The 18,527-nt window shown below is 43.9% G+C and overlaps 1 protein-coding gene across 1 annotated transcript in view; it reads left to right on the forward strand.

Moving 5' to 3' along the window:
* The first annotated feature begins 434 nt into the window (after positions 1-434).
* DCP1B (decapping mRNA 1B) overlaps positions 435-18,527 on the forward strand; it is a 58,956-nt gene continuing 40,863 nt past the window's right edge. Inside the window, exons 1-3 of the mRNA XM_077468882.1 lie at positions 435-659; positions 5,144-5,184; positions 8,253-8,380. Of these exons, the coding sequence (XP_077325008.1) occupies positions 513-659; positions 5,144-5,184; positions 8,253-8,380 (316 nt within the window). The 5' untranslated portion in view covers positions 435-512. The remainder of the gene's footprint in view (positions 660-5,143; positions 5,185-8,252; positions 8,381-18,527) is intronic.

Below are 18,527 nucleotides of genomic sequence, written 5' to 3' on the forward strand. Positions count from 1 at the left end.
CTTCTTGACTGTTAACAAGCTGAATTTAGAAGCCAATTGGCTAACCATTGACATCTGCACCACATTATGATTGCTCCAGTTTTAGTAAATCTCCCTCACTATATCACACAGAATACACAGCCAGCTGATGGAATCATAGACTATATTATAACTCTCAGCTATTGTCCCCTGCGGTGTGGGCGGGGTGGGGCGTGCCAAATATAATCCGCTTGAGTGGTGGGCGGGAAAGACCGCGTCCTGCACTCTGAGTGGGGCGTGTCCAGCGAGGAATTAGCCCTGAATGGCGTTCCAAAACGAAACTTTGCAAGGCGCGCTGGGCGGGCCGAGGTGTGTTATCACCTGCGGTGTGGGCGGAACCAAAAGCGGTCCCCCTCCGCAAGAAGGGCGGAGCGCTGCTCTCCGATCGCTCTCCATGGCAACGCTCCTCTCTTCCTGGTTGCCATGGCGACGGCATTCGGCGCGCCGCTCTCCGCCCTGCTCGGCGTTCCGTTGCTCGGGCCTGGCTGGAAAAGATGGCGGCCTCCGGTGGCGACGCTCTGGGCCGGGGTTTGGATATCAGTCTGGCCGCTCTGCGCAGACAGGACCCGTACATTCAGAGCATCGTGGACGTGGCCAGCCAGGTGGCCCTCTACACCTTCAGCCACCGGTCCAACGAGTGGGTGAGTCACTTGCTGAGGGGGGAGAGAGCCTGAGCTCCAGTCAGTGAGGCTTATTATAGATTACACTGGCTCCTGCAGAGCAGTAACCATAGCAACCAATCTGGGGCCTTCCTGTGCTGCAGTAAAGTGAGTGCTTGTTGGTTGCCATAGTCACTGCGCTGCTCATTGGTTCCTCAGGAGTCTGACAGTCACACGCATGTGTCAGAGACTGAACATGTATGTTCCTGAGCAATCTTGGGGCCCTTTCACACATGTACTTACCTTTCCAGCGCCACAAAAGCACACGAGGAATCTACCATCCGTTGTAATTCAATGAGAACGCATTGCGCCCGCGGTGCGCTTTTGTTGCCTTTTCTGAGTCACGTGACCAAGTTTCACAGGTGCATGCTGGAAGTCAGGATTTCAGAAAACGCAAAACACGTGCCACATTTTGAAGTGCACCTGGGTGAAAGTGCCCTTATACCCTTTTCACAATGAGGCATTTTTTCAGGCGCTTTTGGGCTAAAAATATCACCTGTAAAGTGCCAGAAAAATGGCTCCCCGATGGTCTCAGTGTGGCAGCCAAGGGCCCGAGGTGTGAGAGCCAAGGGCCCGAGGTGTGAGAGCCAAGGGCCCGAGGTGTGGCAGCCAAGGGCCCGAGGTGTGAAAGCCTCCTGCAAGCAGTATCTTAGGAGCGGTATGTACACCACTCCTCCACTGCCCCTGCCTATTGAAATGAAGGGGCAGCACTGGCAAAACGCCATTGCAGCGGACCTTTGCAGGTTGTTTTAACCCTTTTTTTGGCCCCTAGTGGGGGTTAAAAGCACCCCTCTAGCTGCTGAAAACCTCTGCAAAAATTACGGTAAAGCGTCGCTAAAAATAGTGGCGTGTTAAGGTCAATGCCCACCCGCTCCAGTGTGAAAGTAGCCTTAGGGCCCATTCACTTTTGGAAATGGGGTGTGAAAATGGGTAGCACGTTTTTAGTGTGTTGCGTTAAAAATGCAATGCATAATGCATTTTACATGTGTTTTCCTACTCCCTGGTTCCCTGGAAAAAATGAACATGGGACTCAAAAATGCACTTGTGCATTTCCATTGACTATATTGGAAGGTGCGTTTTTGACACTGCACACTGTTGATGCAGCAAGCAGGACTTTCTAAAAGCTCAACATGCTGTTTAAAAAACAAAACAAAAAAAAACAGCACACGGATGTGAACAGTTACATAGAATTAAAAGGAGAATGTTTTACATGCACTCTTGACATGCTGATGAGGTGCAGTTTAGCGTGTCAAAAGTGAATAGGGTCTTAATTGCACAGAAGTTCTATCAAAGTCTGAACCTAGGTTCACACTGATGCATGCGGAACACCACATGTTCTCACAGGAATCGCACCACATTCCTGTGCACATCACATGCAATGTCTGTGCGGTGTGAGTTCAGCCATACATTATGTATAGCAGCTCAAATCGCATCCGCACCAAAATGGTGCAGGATTCCCCTCTAGCCCCCCCCCCCCCCCGCTATATGCATCATATTGCATGCAATGCAATTGTGGCAATCACACTGTTTTTTGGGGTGTTGTTAATCTAACATTGACATCGCAGCAGTGTGCGATCGCTTTTCAGTGCGATGCAGGGAAACACAGCGGATCTTGTGTGTTTCCCATATCCCATCAGTGTGACTGTGTATTCTAAGTGTCAGAAGTCATCTGCATGTGAGGTCAGCTGCCTGTCTCCCATCTCCTGAGAGTGCATCCTCTAAGGCCCCGTACACATGGGACGGGCTCCGTTGGAGTCTGCTCAGTGGACAGATTCCACCGCTTATGCAGAGTGGACACAGCCTGTTCTCCTCTGTGGGTGGTTGGATGTAAGTGGACTGCCTGTCCGTTTTACACCCAACTGCCATCTGATCTGATCCACCAGACGGATGGGGAATGGATCCCCATCTGTCTGTTTGTAGCAGACAGGATCGGATATTGGCGGAAATGGACATTTGTCTGTTTACACCCGCCGTTTCAGAGTAGACTGGAGGATATGATTGGGTCTGCCTGACAGGCGGACTCAATCAGTCCGCTAGTGTAAAAGGGGCCTAACAGGCATGTGCAACATTCTATCATACTGCTATGTACACCGAAGAGTCGTGAGTGTGTGAAATCTGAGTAGCTCACACTCTAATGTCCCCACCACAGTCACACAGAAACCTGGGATCATTGTAGACTCCCAGGGTCTCCCCAGCACTGATCTATATGTGAGGGATCAGGTACCTCATCTGAGGGGCAGACTGTAAAATAAAATGACAGATGTCAGTGTGGATAATCCAAGCTCTGCTGCGATGGTGCCCCCTCCTGTTGACAGCACAGAAAAAAGTTTTTTTTTTGCACCAAGCAAACTAAGCATCTCCATGTGCGGTTTATTTTACTCCTTTTTCAAAAATTTGTAAAAAAAATATATATATATTGCAGTTAGCCTTAAGTCTCAGTATGTTTACCAGCTCTACAGATACCGTGGAATACTGTAAAGTGTGAATATTCATTTTCAATTTGTCCTACCTCACACTACACACATACGCCATGTCCTAGGGCAGTGATGGTGAACCTTGGCACCCCTGATGTTTTGTAACTACGTATCCTATGATGCTCAACTACACTGCAGAGTGCAGGAGCATCATGTGAAATTTAGTGGCAAAACATCTGGGGGGCCAAGGTTCGCCATCACTGTCCTAGCGTGACCACGATCCCTCTCTGTACTGTATCCATACAGGTCTACAGAACACCTCTCTACTCTTTGTCATAACATTGGGGGAGGTGTTCTGTAGTCCTCAGAAAACTGGGTGTAACTGATAAAAAAAAAAATAAAAAATAAAAAAACAAAACAAAAAAAAAACTGCATAAGCAGAGGGGACATAAGGCTACATTCACTCGAGCCTCTCCTGCTTTTGTGTTATTTAAACAAAGAGAAATCGATCTGAAAAGTACAAACAAACTTTATTCCTTCTAGATCACTTCTACTACGTTTAAAGAGGAAGTAAACCCTGATGAGTTTACTTCCTCTTTCATTCCCTGCAAAGGCAAAGCATAATGGACTACTATGCATCGCGTAGTAGTCCATTATGTGTCACTTACCTGACACAGGAGCCAGCGAAGTCACCGCTGTCCCTTGTAGTTCGCCGCATCCATCTTCTTGGTGGGGTCTCGCAGCTCCGCCGCTGTCATTCAGCGAAGCCACGATGACGTCACTTCCGCGCATGCGCACGGGAGCCGACACGCGCGGCAGCTCCGTCGTTGAGAATGCCGCGCTCGGTGCCCCTGCCTGCCGCTGTCTACGGCGCAAGCGCTGTAGACAGCGGTGCCTGTTTTCGGGCAAATATCTCCTAAACCATATAGGTTTAGGAGATATTTCTTGGACCTACAGGTAAGCCTTAATCTAGGCTTACCTGTAGGTCAAAGTGGTTTGTAAGGGTTTACAACCACTTTAAGCTTGGGCTCATACTTGTGCGAGTTGACAGTGCTCACAAAATAGCACACATTCCCAACCCACAGGCAAAATGTGCTGCTAATTAGCAGATGTGCATGGTGCCATTCATTCTTAATGGCACCCACACGTTTTGGTAAATGTGGTGTGTGTGTGTTTTTTTTTTTTTTTTTTTTTTTTTTCTTTTTTGTGCTTGTGTGCCAAATTACATGGTGCTGTGGCACAATTTGCAAAAAAAGAGTCCGGGAATTTCCTGATTTTCTGTAGGTTGGGGAGCCCATTGAAATGAGTGGGTTTCCTACCTGCAGAGCACAGGTTGTACAAGTGTGAACCTAGTGTAAAAATATCTACATGACAATACTACCTTGAATACACCTAAGGCCTCATTCATACATGTATAGAGGCGCCGGCAGGGTATAGTGTAAAAAATCCCTTTCTGTGGATGGGGAGCCACGGGTCACGCATGCAACCACATATAGAGGTGAATGGCTATTCAATTTTGTACTTGGGTAAACACCAATGTTTGTGTGTGGGTTTTTTTTTTTTTGCATCAGACGTATACCTCATACACATGTGTGAATAAATGCTGATGCAAAAAAAAAAGAAAGCATTGCTGTTTACATGAGTACAAGTACGTATAGCCATTCCTCTCTATGGACAGCTCTCTAGTCATGTGGGGATTTCTATGCCAGACCCTGCCTGTACCTACAAACATCTGTGTGAATGAGGCCTAAACACAGGTAAATGCACAGTTTGAATTAAACCATTTAAAATCATTAGATTTAGAATTATCCTAAATTGCCAGTGTGAATGAATCCTTAGGTGTATATACAGATATAACAAAACACTTTTTTAATTTGTTATTTAAAAGACTAAAATAAACCCAATCGGAGAAATTCATTATTGTGGTTTACATACACTTAACACAATTACGTAAGGTAAACACGAAATCTGGAGTCCTTAGATCACACATTCTCAGGGTGCCTTTTAGGGAAAAGATGTGTTAAATTCCTCACATTGCTTTCCTTCTTGCAGGAAAAGACAGAGGTGGAGGGGACATTGTTTGTGTACAGCAGGTGAGAATCAGATATGTGTATATGTTTTGTATGTCATACTGTATATTAGATCCTTTTGAACCTTGAACTCCCAGCATGCTTTGCTATGTGCTTAGACTCCCGAATCCTCAGTTGTCTGTCCCTGGATAACATTCTATATTCCCCTTAAAGTGTCACACAATAAAGGTATATTTGGGCATTGGCAGATGCTGGAGAGTTAAATTGCCTAATAATAAGGACTGATAGAATAAATATTAACCTGTCACTTCATCTGAAAACAATGCTTTTCACCACTAAGGGCCCAGCCAAACCATGGCGTTGCATTAGCATGCATGTTAAAACACTCTATGCATGTTACATGTGTTGGTGCATTCATTTTGAATGACTCCCCAAACCCACCTTGCACTGTGACATGTTCATGGGCAAAGTGCAGCAACTCCTTACCATGCATTGTGGTGCACTGGCAGAAATATTACATGCACCACAAAATGAGTTTGCAGTGCACCAGCATGCATATTGTGTGTTGCCATGCATTGCAGTAAAGCACGCAGTAATGTCAATGTAGTGTGAATGAGCTCTAACAAAACAAAACAAAACTGGCTCCAAAAAAAAAAACATGAAAAATAGAAAATCTATATTTACCTTGCCCCCTCAGCTTCCACACATGAGAAGGTGATATCCTAGACATTCTGCTGGGATCTTGGGCATGTTGAGTAACCTATATCTTGTGAAAGATGCCCCCCCGGCACTCTCTCTTTAGGTTTGAGATTCAGGGCATTCTCAGAGTCTCGCTCTTCAGATGTTTTGAGCACAAGCCAGAGATGGGAGAAATATATTTCTTTCAACTTTTTCTCCGCAATTTTTTTTTTTTTTTTAACCATATGTGAATGAAAGCTTATCTGATCATCTCGGGTGAATTTTGATGCTGCTTTTCCTGCAACTTTCCATTCAGGTAGACAAGAAGTCCTCCCCAATAGTCCCCTGTCTGTGAGTAGGACAGATCACAGCCATTCTTCCTGTGCATTCTGTATAGCTTCATGGGCTGACAGGTGTAACTACCACAGATCTAAATATCTGCAGCAGACCATCAAAGTTAAAGTGGCATTAAAGCCTATTTATTTTATTTTCTTTATGAAAATAGTTTTTTACCTGCTCTGTGCAGTATTGCACATGGTGGTCCCTTATGTCCTGTTCTGGAGTTTCCCACCATTGCTCTTTGTGCCTTCCTTCTGTGGGTGCCCTCATAACAAACTGTGTGCTGTTGGGACACCTGTGTAGGTGTGCTCCTGAATCGGGCTATGTGCGCATCCATGGAAACGCATATCGCAGGTTGGGCCCCCCCCCCAGTCAATACTTTGTAGAACCACCTTATTCTGCAATTACAGCTGCAAGTCTTTTTGGAGATGTACCAGCTAGAGCAGGGGTCTCAAACTGATGGCCCTCCAGCTGTTGCAAAACTACAAGTCCCATCATGCCTCTGGGACTCATGCTTGTAACTGTCAGCCTTGCAATGCCTCATGGGACTTGTAGTTCTGCAATAGCTGGAGGGCCACCAATTTGAGACCCCTGCGCTAGAGAGTGAACTTTTTGCCCTTTCTGCTTTGAAAAATAGCTCAAGCTCTGTCAAATTGGATGGAGAGCGTCTGTGAACAGCAATTTTGAAGTCTTGCCACAGATTCTCAATTGGTTTTAAGTTTGGAGTTTGACTGGGCAATTCTAACACATGGAGATGCTTTGATCTAAACCATTCCATTATAGCTCTGGCTGTATGTATAAGGTTGTTCTGCTGGAAGGTGAACCTCCGCCCCAGTCTCAAGTGTTTTGCAGACTCTAACAGGGTTTCTTCTAAGATTGCCCTGTATTTGGCTCTATCCATCTTTCCCTCAACGCTGATCGGCTTCCCTGTTTCTGCTGAAGAAAAGCATCCCCACAACATGATGCTGCCACCACCATGTTTCACGGTGGTGTGTTCAGGGTGATGGGCAGTGTTTTCCACCACACACGGGTTGCTTTACTAAAACTGGACAGTGCAATATCTGGTGCAGCTGTGCATGGTAGCCAATCAGCTTCTTGTACTAAGAGCTGCACCAGATTTTTGCACTCTCCAGCTTTAGTAAATCAACCTCATAGTGTTTTACTTTTAGGCCAAAATGTTACATTTTTTTTCTTTCGTCTCATCTGACTAGAGCACCTTCTTCCACATGTTTGCTGTGTCCCCCACATGGCTTCTCGCAAACGGGACTTCTTATGGCTTTCTTCTTGCCACTCTTCCATAAAGGCCATATTTGTGGAGTGCACAGCTAATAGTTGTCCTGTGGACAGATTCTCCCACCTGAGCTGTGGATCTCTGCAGCTCCTTCAGTGTTACCATGGACCTCCTGGCTGCTTCTCTGATTAATGTTTTACTTGCCCGACCTGTCAGTTTAGGTGGACGGCCATGTCTTGGTATGTTTGCAGTTGTGCCATATGCTTTCCATTATTAGATGATGGGTTTGACAGTGCTCTGTGAGATGTTCAAAGCTTGGGATATTTTTTTATAACCTAACTCTTCTTTAAACTTCTCCACAACTTTGTCCCTGACCTGTCTGGTGTGCTCTCCTTGGCTTTCATGATGCTGTTTGTTCACCAAGATTCTCTAACAAACCCCTGAGGGCTTCACAGAACAGCTATATTTATATTGAGATTAAATTACGCACAGGTGGACTCTATTTACTAATTGGGTGACTTCTGAAGGCAATTGGTTCCCCTACATTTTAGTTAGGGGTATCAGAGTAAAGGGGGCTGAATACAAATGCACGCCACACTTTTCTGATTTTTACTTGTAAACATTTTTGAAAAACATTTATCATTTTCCTACCAATTCACAATTATGTGCCATTTTGTGTTGGTCTATCCCATAAAATTGACATTTTTGGTTGTAACATGACAAAATGTGGAAAATGTCAAGGGCTATGAATACTTTTTCAGGGCGCTGTAATAATTTTTTTCATATATTCCTGGATTGTCTTTCTCTCAAAGAATTTTATAAATACTGTTAAACTTTAAAACCACTTTAATTTAATTTATTTCTCAATGTCGCATGCCCATAGATCTGCATCTCCTAAACATGGCTTCACTATTATGAATCGGCTGAGTATGGAAAACCGCACAGAACCTATTACAAAAGATTTGGACTTCCAGGTGCAAGATCCCTTTCTGCTGTACAGGAATGCCCGATGTGAGTATAAGATTGTGGCCTTGTTTTAGTTTGTATATATTTCTTAACGGTCATGTCATGATCCATTTATTGGCTAGAGATAAAGAGAGGGCGTTCTATAGTCCAGCAGGGATGAATTGGGTGGGGCTGACAACATTGTTTGGATTTTCACTGCAGCAGAGGCAACATTGTTACCTCACTGCAGAAAGTTGGGAGTACACTGATTTTCTGGCAGATGAACAGGTATCTTTCTGCATTTGCAGCGTTGTTAAAGCGGAGGTCCACCCTAAAGGGGACCTTCCGCTCATTGGAATCCTCCCCCCCTCCGGCGCCACAATTGGCAGCTTTCAGGGGGGAGGGGGGTGCAGGTACCTGTACAGTACAGGTTTCTGCACCCACTTCCGGCATAGCTATCTGCGGAAAGGGGCGTAGATTACGCCCCTTTCCGAAAGTCCCCCGCTGCCTGCTGGGAAACACACGGATCCCAGAGGCAGCGGGACCATCCTTATTGCGCAGCGCGACTCGCGCATACGCAGTAGGGAACCAGGAAATGAAGCCGAAAGGCTCCACTTCCTGATTCCCATACCCAAGATGGCGGCGGCAGCACCCGAGAGACGATTGAGAGATCGGCTTCGGGTGCCGACATCGCGGGCGCGCTGGGCGGGTAAGTGTCCTTATTTTAAAAGTCAGCAGCTGCCGTGTTTGTAGCTGCTGGCTTTAAAAAAAAAAAAAAAAAAACGGGGGAACTCCCGGCGGACTCCCGCTTTAAAGCTATAAATCACAGGGAAATATTCATGTACTGGAGTGGTGTGTTTTTTGTTTTGTTTTGTATCATACATGTTCAACATTCCGTAGTCTAAAAATCTTTTTTTGTATCTAGCATAGGAATCTCTTGATGGAATGTTGGGGCTCATGTACATGGACAATAACCTAAAAAAACAGACAGGGTTTTTAATGCAGAAGAGACAAACTATGTTACTTCTCTATTAAGGTTACACACCTGCCTGTCCGCACATGAAACTCAATGTAAAATATCAGTATTGCTGAAGTGTCTGAACTCCCACTCCTGTGTAGAAGTGATGTCATCTCGGCCTGGCCAATGGAAATGGCCAGGGATCAATACCCAGAAGCCGCCAGGCTGAAGATTTCCCAGAGTTCCCCAATGGCCGCTGACATTGCAGACCCGAATTAGAAAATTAGTATAGTTCTGCTTTAATTATAGGCATACAGCATAAAATACACCTGCATTTGTGCCGCCCTGAAGCCCCAGCCGGTACATAATTCTGTCCATAGGACTGTATTGACAGAATACATTGTATGCTGGTATACACCTGTAATGCCAGTACTTGCATTTATAGGTGTAAAATTCTGGCTTTAGTTTCCCAAATGCAAAACTTCTAGTTAAGGAAACTTGTGCTTATACGCATTTATGTTGTCCTGAAAATGTAACTGTACGTGTGGTAATCCTTGGGAAGGGTGGAGGGGTTACAGGTACAGTTTTGAAATGAGCCGGGGGATCAGCAGCAACATCGTCTATATTCAATGCTTCCACTTGCAGAGGATCTCTTTACAAAAGACAATCTCTGGATGATTGACAGGCTGTCATCATACAGAAAGCGCAGCTTAGAGGTCTCCACCACTGCCTATGCATATACAGCACCTCCTCATCCTTCCAACAGCCATGCACCAACTATTGATGTAGAAATGATCCTTTTCAGAATGCAGATAAGTCACTCTGATCCCTTCTCCCCCACACCTGCACTTCAGTTAGCTGCCACTGCTTGTGTATTAGATTTGTTGCTGTTTCGATACAGGTCTAGTGACTTGTGGATATTCAGCTAGTCATAGTACAGCAATCAAATCGATCGATATTGCAACATCTATACAAAAAATTCTTACAGCTGGGACATCACTGAGATGATGAGTTTAATAGAATACATAAGTAGATATAACCCCATAACTAAAAATTTCATAAAAGTTTTAATATGTTAATGTCATTTCAGAAGTTCATTTTTTACCCTGCAGCTTTTATTGTAATCTTTGCTAATCCTGCCATAAAGGTCACTTCCTGCTATAGAGTGATAATGCTTGATTGTCTTTAATTTCTGCATCTACACTGTGAACCTGTCATCTAGACCTAAACCGGCATTGAGGGTACAAGTGGCCATTTCAACACACACATTATGCAGGCATGGTCCACTGTTAAGAAACTGTCCCTGAAAAATGACATGCAGCCATCACTGGAGATCTTGTCGACAGGAAATGGCTGCCAAGATTCTGCAAGAGATCAGCAGCAATAGCAATGCTATGCTTTGAAAGATGAAATCAGTTAAAAACTGGATCTTATTAAAATGGCAATTGTTCACGATATTTGATGAACAGAGCAAGCTAAATGTTATTTAGTTTGGGTTTATACCTACTAATGTAAAACTCCATAATTTTTTTTTTTTTTTGAGGAGTGTATCGGGGGACAATTCCCCCCCCCTTGAGTGAACTATATACATTAAATTGCAAGGATTTTAGGAAATGTCGCTGCACACTTCCATCTTCTCCTGTTCTAATTAAATTCATGCAAAACTTACCGTAGCCCTTACCAAATTGACTGACTGATTTGGGAGGATCTCCCTTTATCACCACCTGACAAGTCTGTGCATTACTTTAAATCTATAAAGGTCTTATGCCGGTGTTCTGGCAGATAGTGTCCTGCCATCATATAGTGTCCACCTATACTGCATGCGCAGTACGGGGAAGAAGAAGCTTCGGAAAATCTCCGAAGATGAATAGCGCCTGCGCCGTGAGTGGAGGTGGTAGCCCCACCATCCAAGCGGACATAGGGTTCGGAAAATTAGAGGGCCCCTCACAGGCGAGCTTCGCTCGCCATGCTTCGGGCTCGGCCTTGCTGCGCTCGGCTCTTTTATATTCCTACTCTATGTCCACTTGGATGGTGGAGCTAGAACCTGGACTCACGGCGCAGGCGCCGTTCATCCTCGGCTATTTTCGGAATCTGTGTTGCTGTGTACTGCGCACGTGCAGTACACAACGGACACGATCCGATGGGGGACTCTACATAATAGGACACCGGCCATACATGGTTCAAATTTTTCGTACGAATTTCGCACCATTAGTGGGCTGCAGCAACAGCCGATTTTCATGCGGAAATCAAAATTGAGGAATCGGACATGTTGGAAATTTATTGAAAAACGAACGATTTTCTAATCAATGATGGGAGAGTCGTGCGAGAAATGTAATAAGAAAAGAACATTTACGGAGAGAGAAAAGAAGATTCCCGACCACAAATTATTTTCTGTAGCAACATGAGGTGAAATTGAAGGCTTGGTCGGCCGAATTTTGAAAATCAATGGTGGCATCATCATATCGCAAAAAAATGAACTTTCTGATTTTGAAAAGAAAATTTGTTTGAAATTCGACTATGTATGGGCTGCATTATAATGTATCTGGTCAAAAATAATCTTGTATGCAGGGGATGCCATTTATTTGGCCTTGGCCTCTGTTATTAGTTCTGAGAAGACTAAATCGCAGGGGCAAGAAGTAAGATTTACTTTCTGTAAAAGTTTAAGGCAAAAGTAGCATATTTCGGGGGGTGGTGGCAAACACGGCTGTTGAACTCAACAAGTAGAGGGAGGGGGGCTGTTTTTTTTTGACTTGTAACTAGGAGCGCCACTGTCATTATGGTGAATGAACCTTCCTTTTTATTTCAGTTTCAACTCCTATCTGTTTAGAATGAGTTTTATTTTGATGGGATTAATGGAAATAAAGTACTGCTTAGTGGAGTTTGCCTGTAAAGGTGAACTCTTGGTAGATATAAAGGACAAAAATTAAGTCATTGCAGCCCATATCTATCTTCTCTTATCGAATCTATCTCGCTGGGGAGGGGGAAGCAGCACCAGGGACCAATCCATGGTCCTGCAATGCTCCTATTCTAACATGGGGCATGCTAATAGGAGGAGAAATCAGAGAGATGAGCGCATCAGTGTGCTTCTTGTTATTTTACTATCCAATAACAGGCTGGAGGGGAGGGACAATACCTGTAAGGCCCCTTTCACATGGGGCAGACTCCATTGCATTGGAGCAGAATGGGAGGATTACACATCGGTGTCCTCTCAGTATCTGCAGAGGACATGGGCAGAACCTGCTTTGCTCCATGGGCAGCTGAGAGTAAACAGACTCCTCTGTCTATTTACACCCAGCTATCTCTGATCCCCTCTGCCTAAACAGAAGAGGACAGAGTCCTCTCCTGGGTCTTCTTTTTTTTTTTTTTTTCCTTTCCTCTTTTGGGGCCTGATCAGACCTGGAGATAGGCGTGTGTAAAAGGACACAAGTCCCTTTGCACCCACCTGCCCATAGGAACAAATTAACCTTCTCATCAGGTCGGCCTGAAAAATTATCAGGTGGACCTTACCGAAACGTTCATCTGAAAGCAGGCCATAGATGTTGTGAATTTTCTCCTGCTAAACCAGCTGAGATTTGAACTGTCTATGACCAGCCTGTGTTACTGGACTATAGCAGAGAGAAATCCAGTCCCCTGCCCAATCAGACAGGACTGTGCTGTGAGCAGAGCTATTTCAATTTCAGGACTGGATTGACAAATACAGATATTTGGCAGGTAAAATGGCTCTTGCATATATTTTAATCTTTGTATTTATCGGTTTCCCTTGTGTTCAACTTTAAAATTCTGAGCAGAAAGTCATCTTGGTTTTTAGTACAGGGACTGCTCCCGGGAGATGGACGCCCACTGACAGCAGCAGAACCGCCCCAACCAGGGATCCACCAGCTGCCATGCGGAGTTACAGCTATAATTACTGAAAGCAAGAATTAAGTATAGGGGAATACACCAAGACACTTGTCCTATGGGGCTCAAAATCATTATCAAGTATCTCACTGAGAATGCGGAACCCGTGTCACTTAATACAATACGTTTGCAGGGATTTTAGAGACCTGCAATAAATTGCTACTTTAAAGGGAAACTGACATTTTTACAGTTTTCTTTAGCTATTGAGTTTATGTAAAGGGAACAGATTAAAGTGGGCATTTTCAATATTTAAATCTGCATGAATAAATTCCTGACATGATGAAAACGTACAGTAACAGTATCATTTTCAGAAAGCTCCACCCTTTTTATAATTAAAAAGCTTTCCTTAGAGGACCTCTAGGCTCCTTTTAGAAAAAAAAAAGTCAGCAGCTACAAATATGGCTGCTGACTTTTAATATAAGAAAACTCGCCTGTTCAGGGATTCAGCGATGTCCTCACCCAAATCGAATTCAGTTGGCTTTGGGTGCAGGCACCGGCATCTCTAGTAAGGGAAACAGGAAGAGAAGCCTTGCAGCTTCACAGCCTGTTTCCTACGTTCCTTGTGAATGGTTCCGTAGTCTGCTACAACCTGTGATGTGTCCCAGAAGACTGTAGGGGAAGGGGGGGCGAACTACTGGCTCATATCGCTGCGGGTACCTGTCAAAATCATATACCCGATCCATCCCCTCCTCCCCACCCAAAAACTGCCAAATGTGGGGGGTTAGGCGCGCAAACAAGTGGAGCTTCCCCTTTTGGGTGGAGCCCTGCTTTTAAGGTCTGGTATAATGACTATGCCTAGGTTGAGATGATGTACTCAGTCTACTGCAAGCAGGAGGAAGCATCTCATCATCCCAGGAGAGGCTGCAGTATGAGCAGAAGTGTATAAACACAGCCAAGAACTGCACAGGTACCAGGGTTTACATGATTGTGTCATAAAATGGTTGTAAAGGCACAAGGTTTTTTACCTTCATGCATTCTATGCAGTACATGCGGCTCTGCATGACAGTGGTAAAGTGACTACTGCAAGCTCTCCCTGGAAGTGGAGACACCACAGTTCATCCATACTGGCATATAGGAGCTTAACTGCTTCAGTGTTCAGCCACAAACTGCAGAGAAGAGCGGGGAGTAAATGGTGTCTGTCCTAGTGGAGACAAGATGGTGAGATTATACCTAAAAAAATAAATAAAAAAAAATTGATTTTCATAAGATGTATGCTGGAACAGCCTGGATCTCTCCCTCCCGTAGGTGAACCTTCCCACCACCCTCCCATTGATGAACCACCCTCCCATTGATTAAGGAACTCTTGTATTCCAGGGTGATTGCCTGATGTTTGACACTGGTTATTACAAGCTTGACTGACCAATCATTACCTGTAGTCACAGCCTAACGCCTCAGAGAACTGAGTACCAGGACTGCAGGAAGTACCTGCATGGACTTTTACTTCATCCTGATAAATCGGTCAATTTTCCTGAGCAGTTCCTGAATGTGCAAGCTCCTCTGTAGTACCTGCAACCATGCCAGTGGATATACACATTCCATCTATGATCCCATGCAAATCCCCTATGGATTGCACAGTGCACTCAACAAATTGTCAGTAGTATGGTAGACCATATATAAGTGTGACTGCTGGGTGATACGAGTGCAGTTGCGACCCTTCCCCAGACAACTTAGTTTTTTGTGTGTATGTATGTGTGTGTATGTATATATAAAATATTTTACATATACATCAGTCCCTACCCTCAAGGTAGACAATCTAAGGTACCTAGCTCACATTCATACATACACATACTAGGGCCAATTTTAGAAAGGAGCCAATTAACTAAACAGCATGTCTTTGGAGTGTGGGAGGAAACCCGCACTGGGAGAACATGAAAACTCAAGGCAGGTAGTGTTGTGGTAGGGATTCGAACCAGCGACCCTATTTACTGCTAGGTGAAAGTGCTTACCACTACACTACTGTGTGATAGATTTACTTTTTTGCCCAGAGATGGGCTTTACGGCTGATGACGGCTCAGCAGTGCTGACTGCATAATACTTCATTGTAGATATCGTACATGAATTTAACTGATTTTAAAACAGCATCTAGGTGCAGCATTTTGGAGTAACGGACCTCCTAAATGTTAAAGGTGTGTTCAGCTCTCCCTGCTATAGTTTTCTCGGATTCTTCCTACTTCTGTTTTTATTCCTGGTCTGCAGTCACTTTGCTCTCTACACTGTAGATTGCAGACAAGCAGAATTATAAAGAAAACAATTGGGGCTGTGATGACAGCTATCAAATCTCAGGGAAAGGAAATGGGTAAGAGGTTGTGTCTGCCAAGTTGCATGGTGTACTGCATGTAATAGAAAACCAATCTTTTTATCATTTAAAGGGATTTGTTATTAAAAAATCAATAAAAAATTCTCCGTACAGTTGGTTTTTAACGGCGCATCCTGGATTCTCCTCTTCTTGGTTTCTTCTTTGCTGCTCCTGACCCCTCCCTCTTATCAAGTGCCCCCTCAGCCAGCAGCTTTCAATGGGGGCACCTGAGCCAAGTCAGCTCTGTGTCTAGATTCAGAAATGGAGATCTGGCCCGCCCCCTCTCTCCCTTGATTGGCTGTCTGACTTTGACAGCCATGGGTGCCAATGGTACTGCTGCTGTGTCTCAGCCAATCAGGAGGAGTGTCCCGGATGGCTTACACACTCACGGACATCTCTGGAGAGAGAAGGTGCTCAGGTAACTACACACCCAAAAAAGTTTTTTTTTATTTATTTTTTTTGAATTTTAATGCATAAACCTTAATGCAAAAACCTACTGCCTTTACAACCCCTTTTAAGTACAACTAAGGGATCTCTTATGACAGTCTAAACAAGTCCCAAATACAGTTACTATGTGATAAACAAACCTCAAAAAGTAAACCAAAAAATTTTTTGCCTTCCCTGGCTGAGCCATGCCATCTTTTTTTTATTTGTGTCTCATATGTTTTCCCTCTGACACTGCAACTCACAAGGAGAGGGTTTCAGCAAAAGAGGCAGTGCGGTCAATCCAAAAAGCGGTGAGGGTGGGGGACTTGCATGTCACGTGCTGATTAGCAAACTACGGTGAGAATCTGCAGAGAGAATGGTGATAGCCACACCTCCTGCAGCATGTTCTCCTCCTTTCATGAAGGTGGCAACTCTGTTCTCAATCCAGGAACAGTTCAGCATCGTTGTCACATCATCATCACAAGCTGCATTAGATGGACTTCACTAGCAGGCTTAACGGGTATTTGTGGGACTTTGCAGGGGGAATAAGAAAAGCAAAGGTGTAGATGGAATTATATTTGAATTCTGCGACACATTTTTTATTTTTTTTCTGCTGTAACAAAATATCCCCTGCCATGTATGGGTATCCTTAGAAATAATAAATTGTGCAAGCGCCGAATTAATACCTTATTTTCTGTTATTTGCATGTAATTATGGCCTTTGACAGCACAGCCTCCAGCGGGATTCAGAAGCCACGAGGCGCAGAGACAGCTCACACAATTGTAGCAAAAAAAGAAAACCACAGAGATCTGCTGAAGAAAGAAGCAATTGCTAACTGGCTTCTCGATTTTCTGCTTTGACAAATACCCAGCATCCTCCAATTGCCGAAGGTCCTTTTTTTTTTTTTTTTTTTTTTTTTTTAAACACATGTAATTAACTTCCTTCGGAACTCTCTTTACATGCACAGCAATAATTGGGGCATGTCAGGGAGGAGATTGTTGGACAATAGGAAGGAAACAACTGTGGAAACTCAAGCTGCAATCTTCAACGTAATTGTGCTGATGGTATGGGATATGTAACGAGAAAAAACAAAACAAAAAAACTCAAGTGATTTGCCAGTCATTCACTGCCCTATTGCAGCTGAGCGTCTTACAAACCTACATTTACGCCTTTTGCCCAGAATCTTATTTTTTGTACTTTGATTTTCCAGATCTCAGTAACCTCCACTGTAATTACGATGCAGTTTGTATTACATTTTCAGGACCCACTGTGTTTCATCCTGCACCAGCATCCTCTACTTTGTTAAACATGCTGGGAATTTTAGCCCAGAATCCTAAATTGCATGTGCTGTCTCCTCCATCCACTGGAAAGTTTAAAATAAGCTAAAGTGTCCAGATCTACCTGCTTTGGCCAAAAGTTTAGTCTGGAAAGCACAGAACGGACATGAACATCACAAAACTGATACAAGTCCAATGGATTATATATATATATATATATATATATATATATATATATATATATATATATATATATATATATATATATATATATATATATATATATATATATATATAATATATATTTTCTTTTTTTTTTTTTTTGCATTAAAAGAAAATACAATGCGGGTTTGGGAGCTCAAAATTACCTTTCATCGAGGCTGGGTAATAAGATGGCATATAATAACGCAAAGCATATGATCTAAAAAAAAAAAAAAGCTTATATGGAAATAACCAAATTTAGGAAACTTTTTGTGCTTTTTTTTTTTTTTGTCAACTTATTTCCCAGCCCTGATGAAGGTGGGGGTTTTGATCCCCGAAACACGTTGCCCTTTTATTTATTTTTTACTCTTCTCTTCTCTCTCTGTGCAGTACAGGCCTACCAGACTCCTACAGATTTTGTGGTGCTGTAATTCTTTCTACCTTCTTTACTGTGCAATATAGCTCAGACCATAAATGTCCCATCTTTGTGGGGCTAGTTAGGGCCTCTGCAATGAGTAATGATGATGCTTTCAGCCATCATAAAAACTTGTCATCACAGTTTTAACCGCTTGCTGGCATTTTCCTTCCTCTTTTCTGTGGGTAAATTGAAAAGAGAGATTTAAACCCTAAAACAAAAAAGTATTATATTGCAGCCTATTGCGCATAGCTCCCAACAGTCCTGGATTGGGTGGAATATTTACGCATCTGTACCCTTGTCCTGCACATGGATTGGCAAGGTGTCCACGGCCGCCACTGACACTATAAATCTATATATTTTCTCTGCTCAGTCTCTCCAGCCAAGGCTGTACATGTCTGTGTAGGTCCGGCCAGGGCACAGCGCTGCCCACTAGTCCTGACTCCTGGTAGGGAGTGATCTCTCTCTGTGTGAGGGAGAAGCTGGGAGTCTCTCTGTGGAGTGCCAGGCAGCACATATTGCAGGAGAACAGGACAGAGCCAGTGGAACCTTCTGGAAGGCAGCTTTTGTCAAGCCCAGCTGCCTAAGGAGCTGACTATCTGCTGAGACTGTGTGTAAGTTAACTTATGCACAGTGTGGACTTAGTACCGGAGCAGGGACAGTCGCAGCACAGGAGGGAGGGACTGGGTATTCTGGCTTGGGGGTAAAAAAAAACGAGCCGAGGAGGAGGAAACAAATGGGGA

This window comes from Lithobates pipiens, unplaced genomic scaffold (assembly GCF_037356315.1).
Source record: "Lithobates pipiens isolate NorthernLeopardFrog02 unplaced genomic scaffold, aLitPip1_a1.2 Scaffold_8, whole genome shotgun sequence".
Taxonomy (NCBI): domain Eukaryota; kingdom Metazoa; phylum Chordata; class Amphibia; order Anura; family Ranidae; genus Lithobates; species Lithobates pipiens.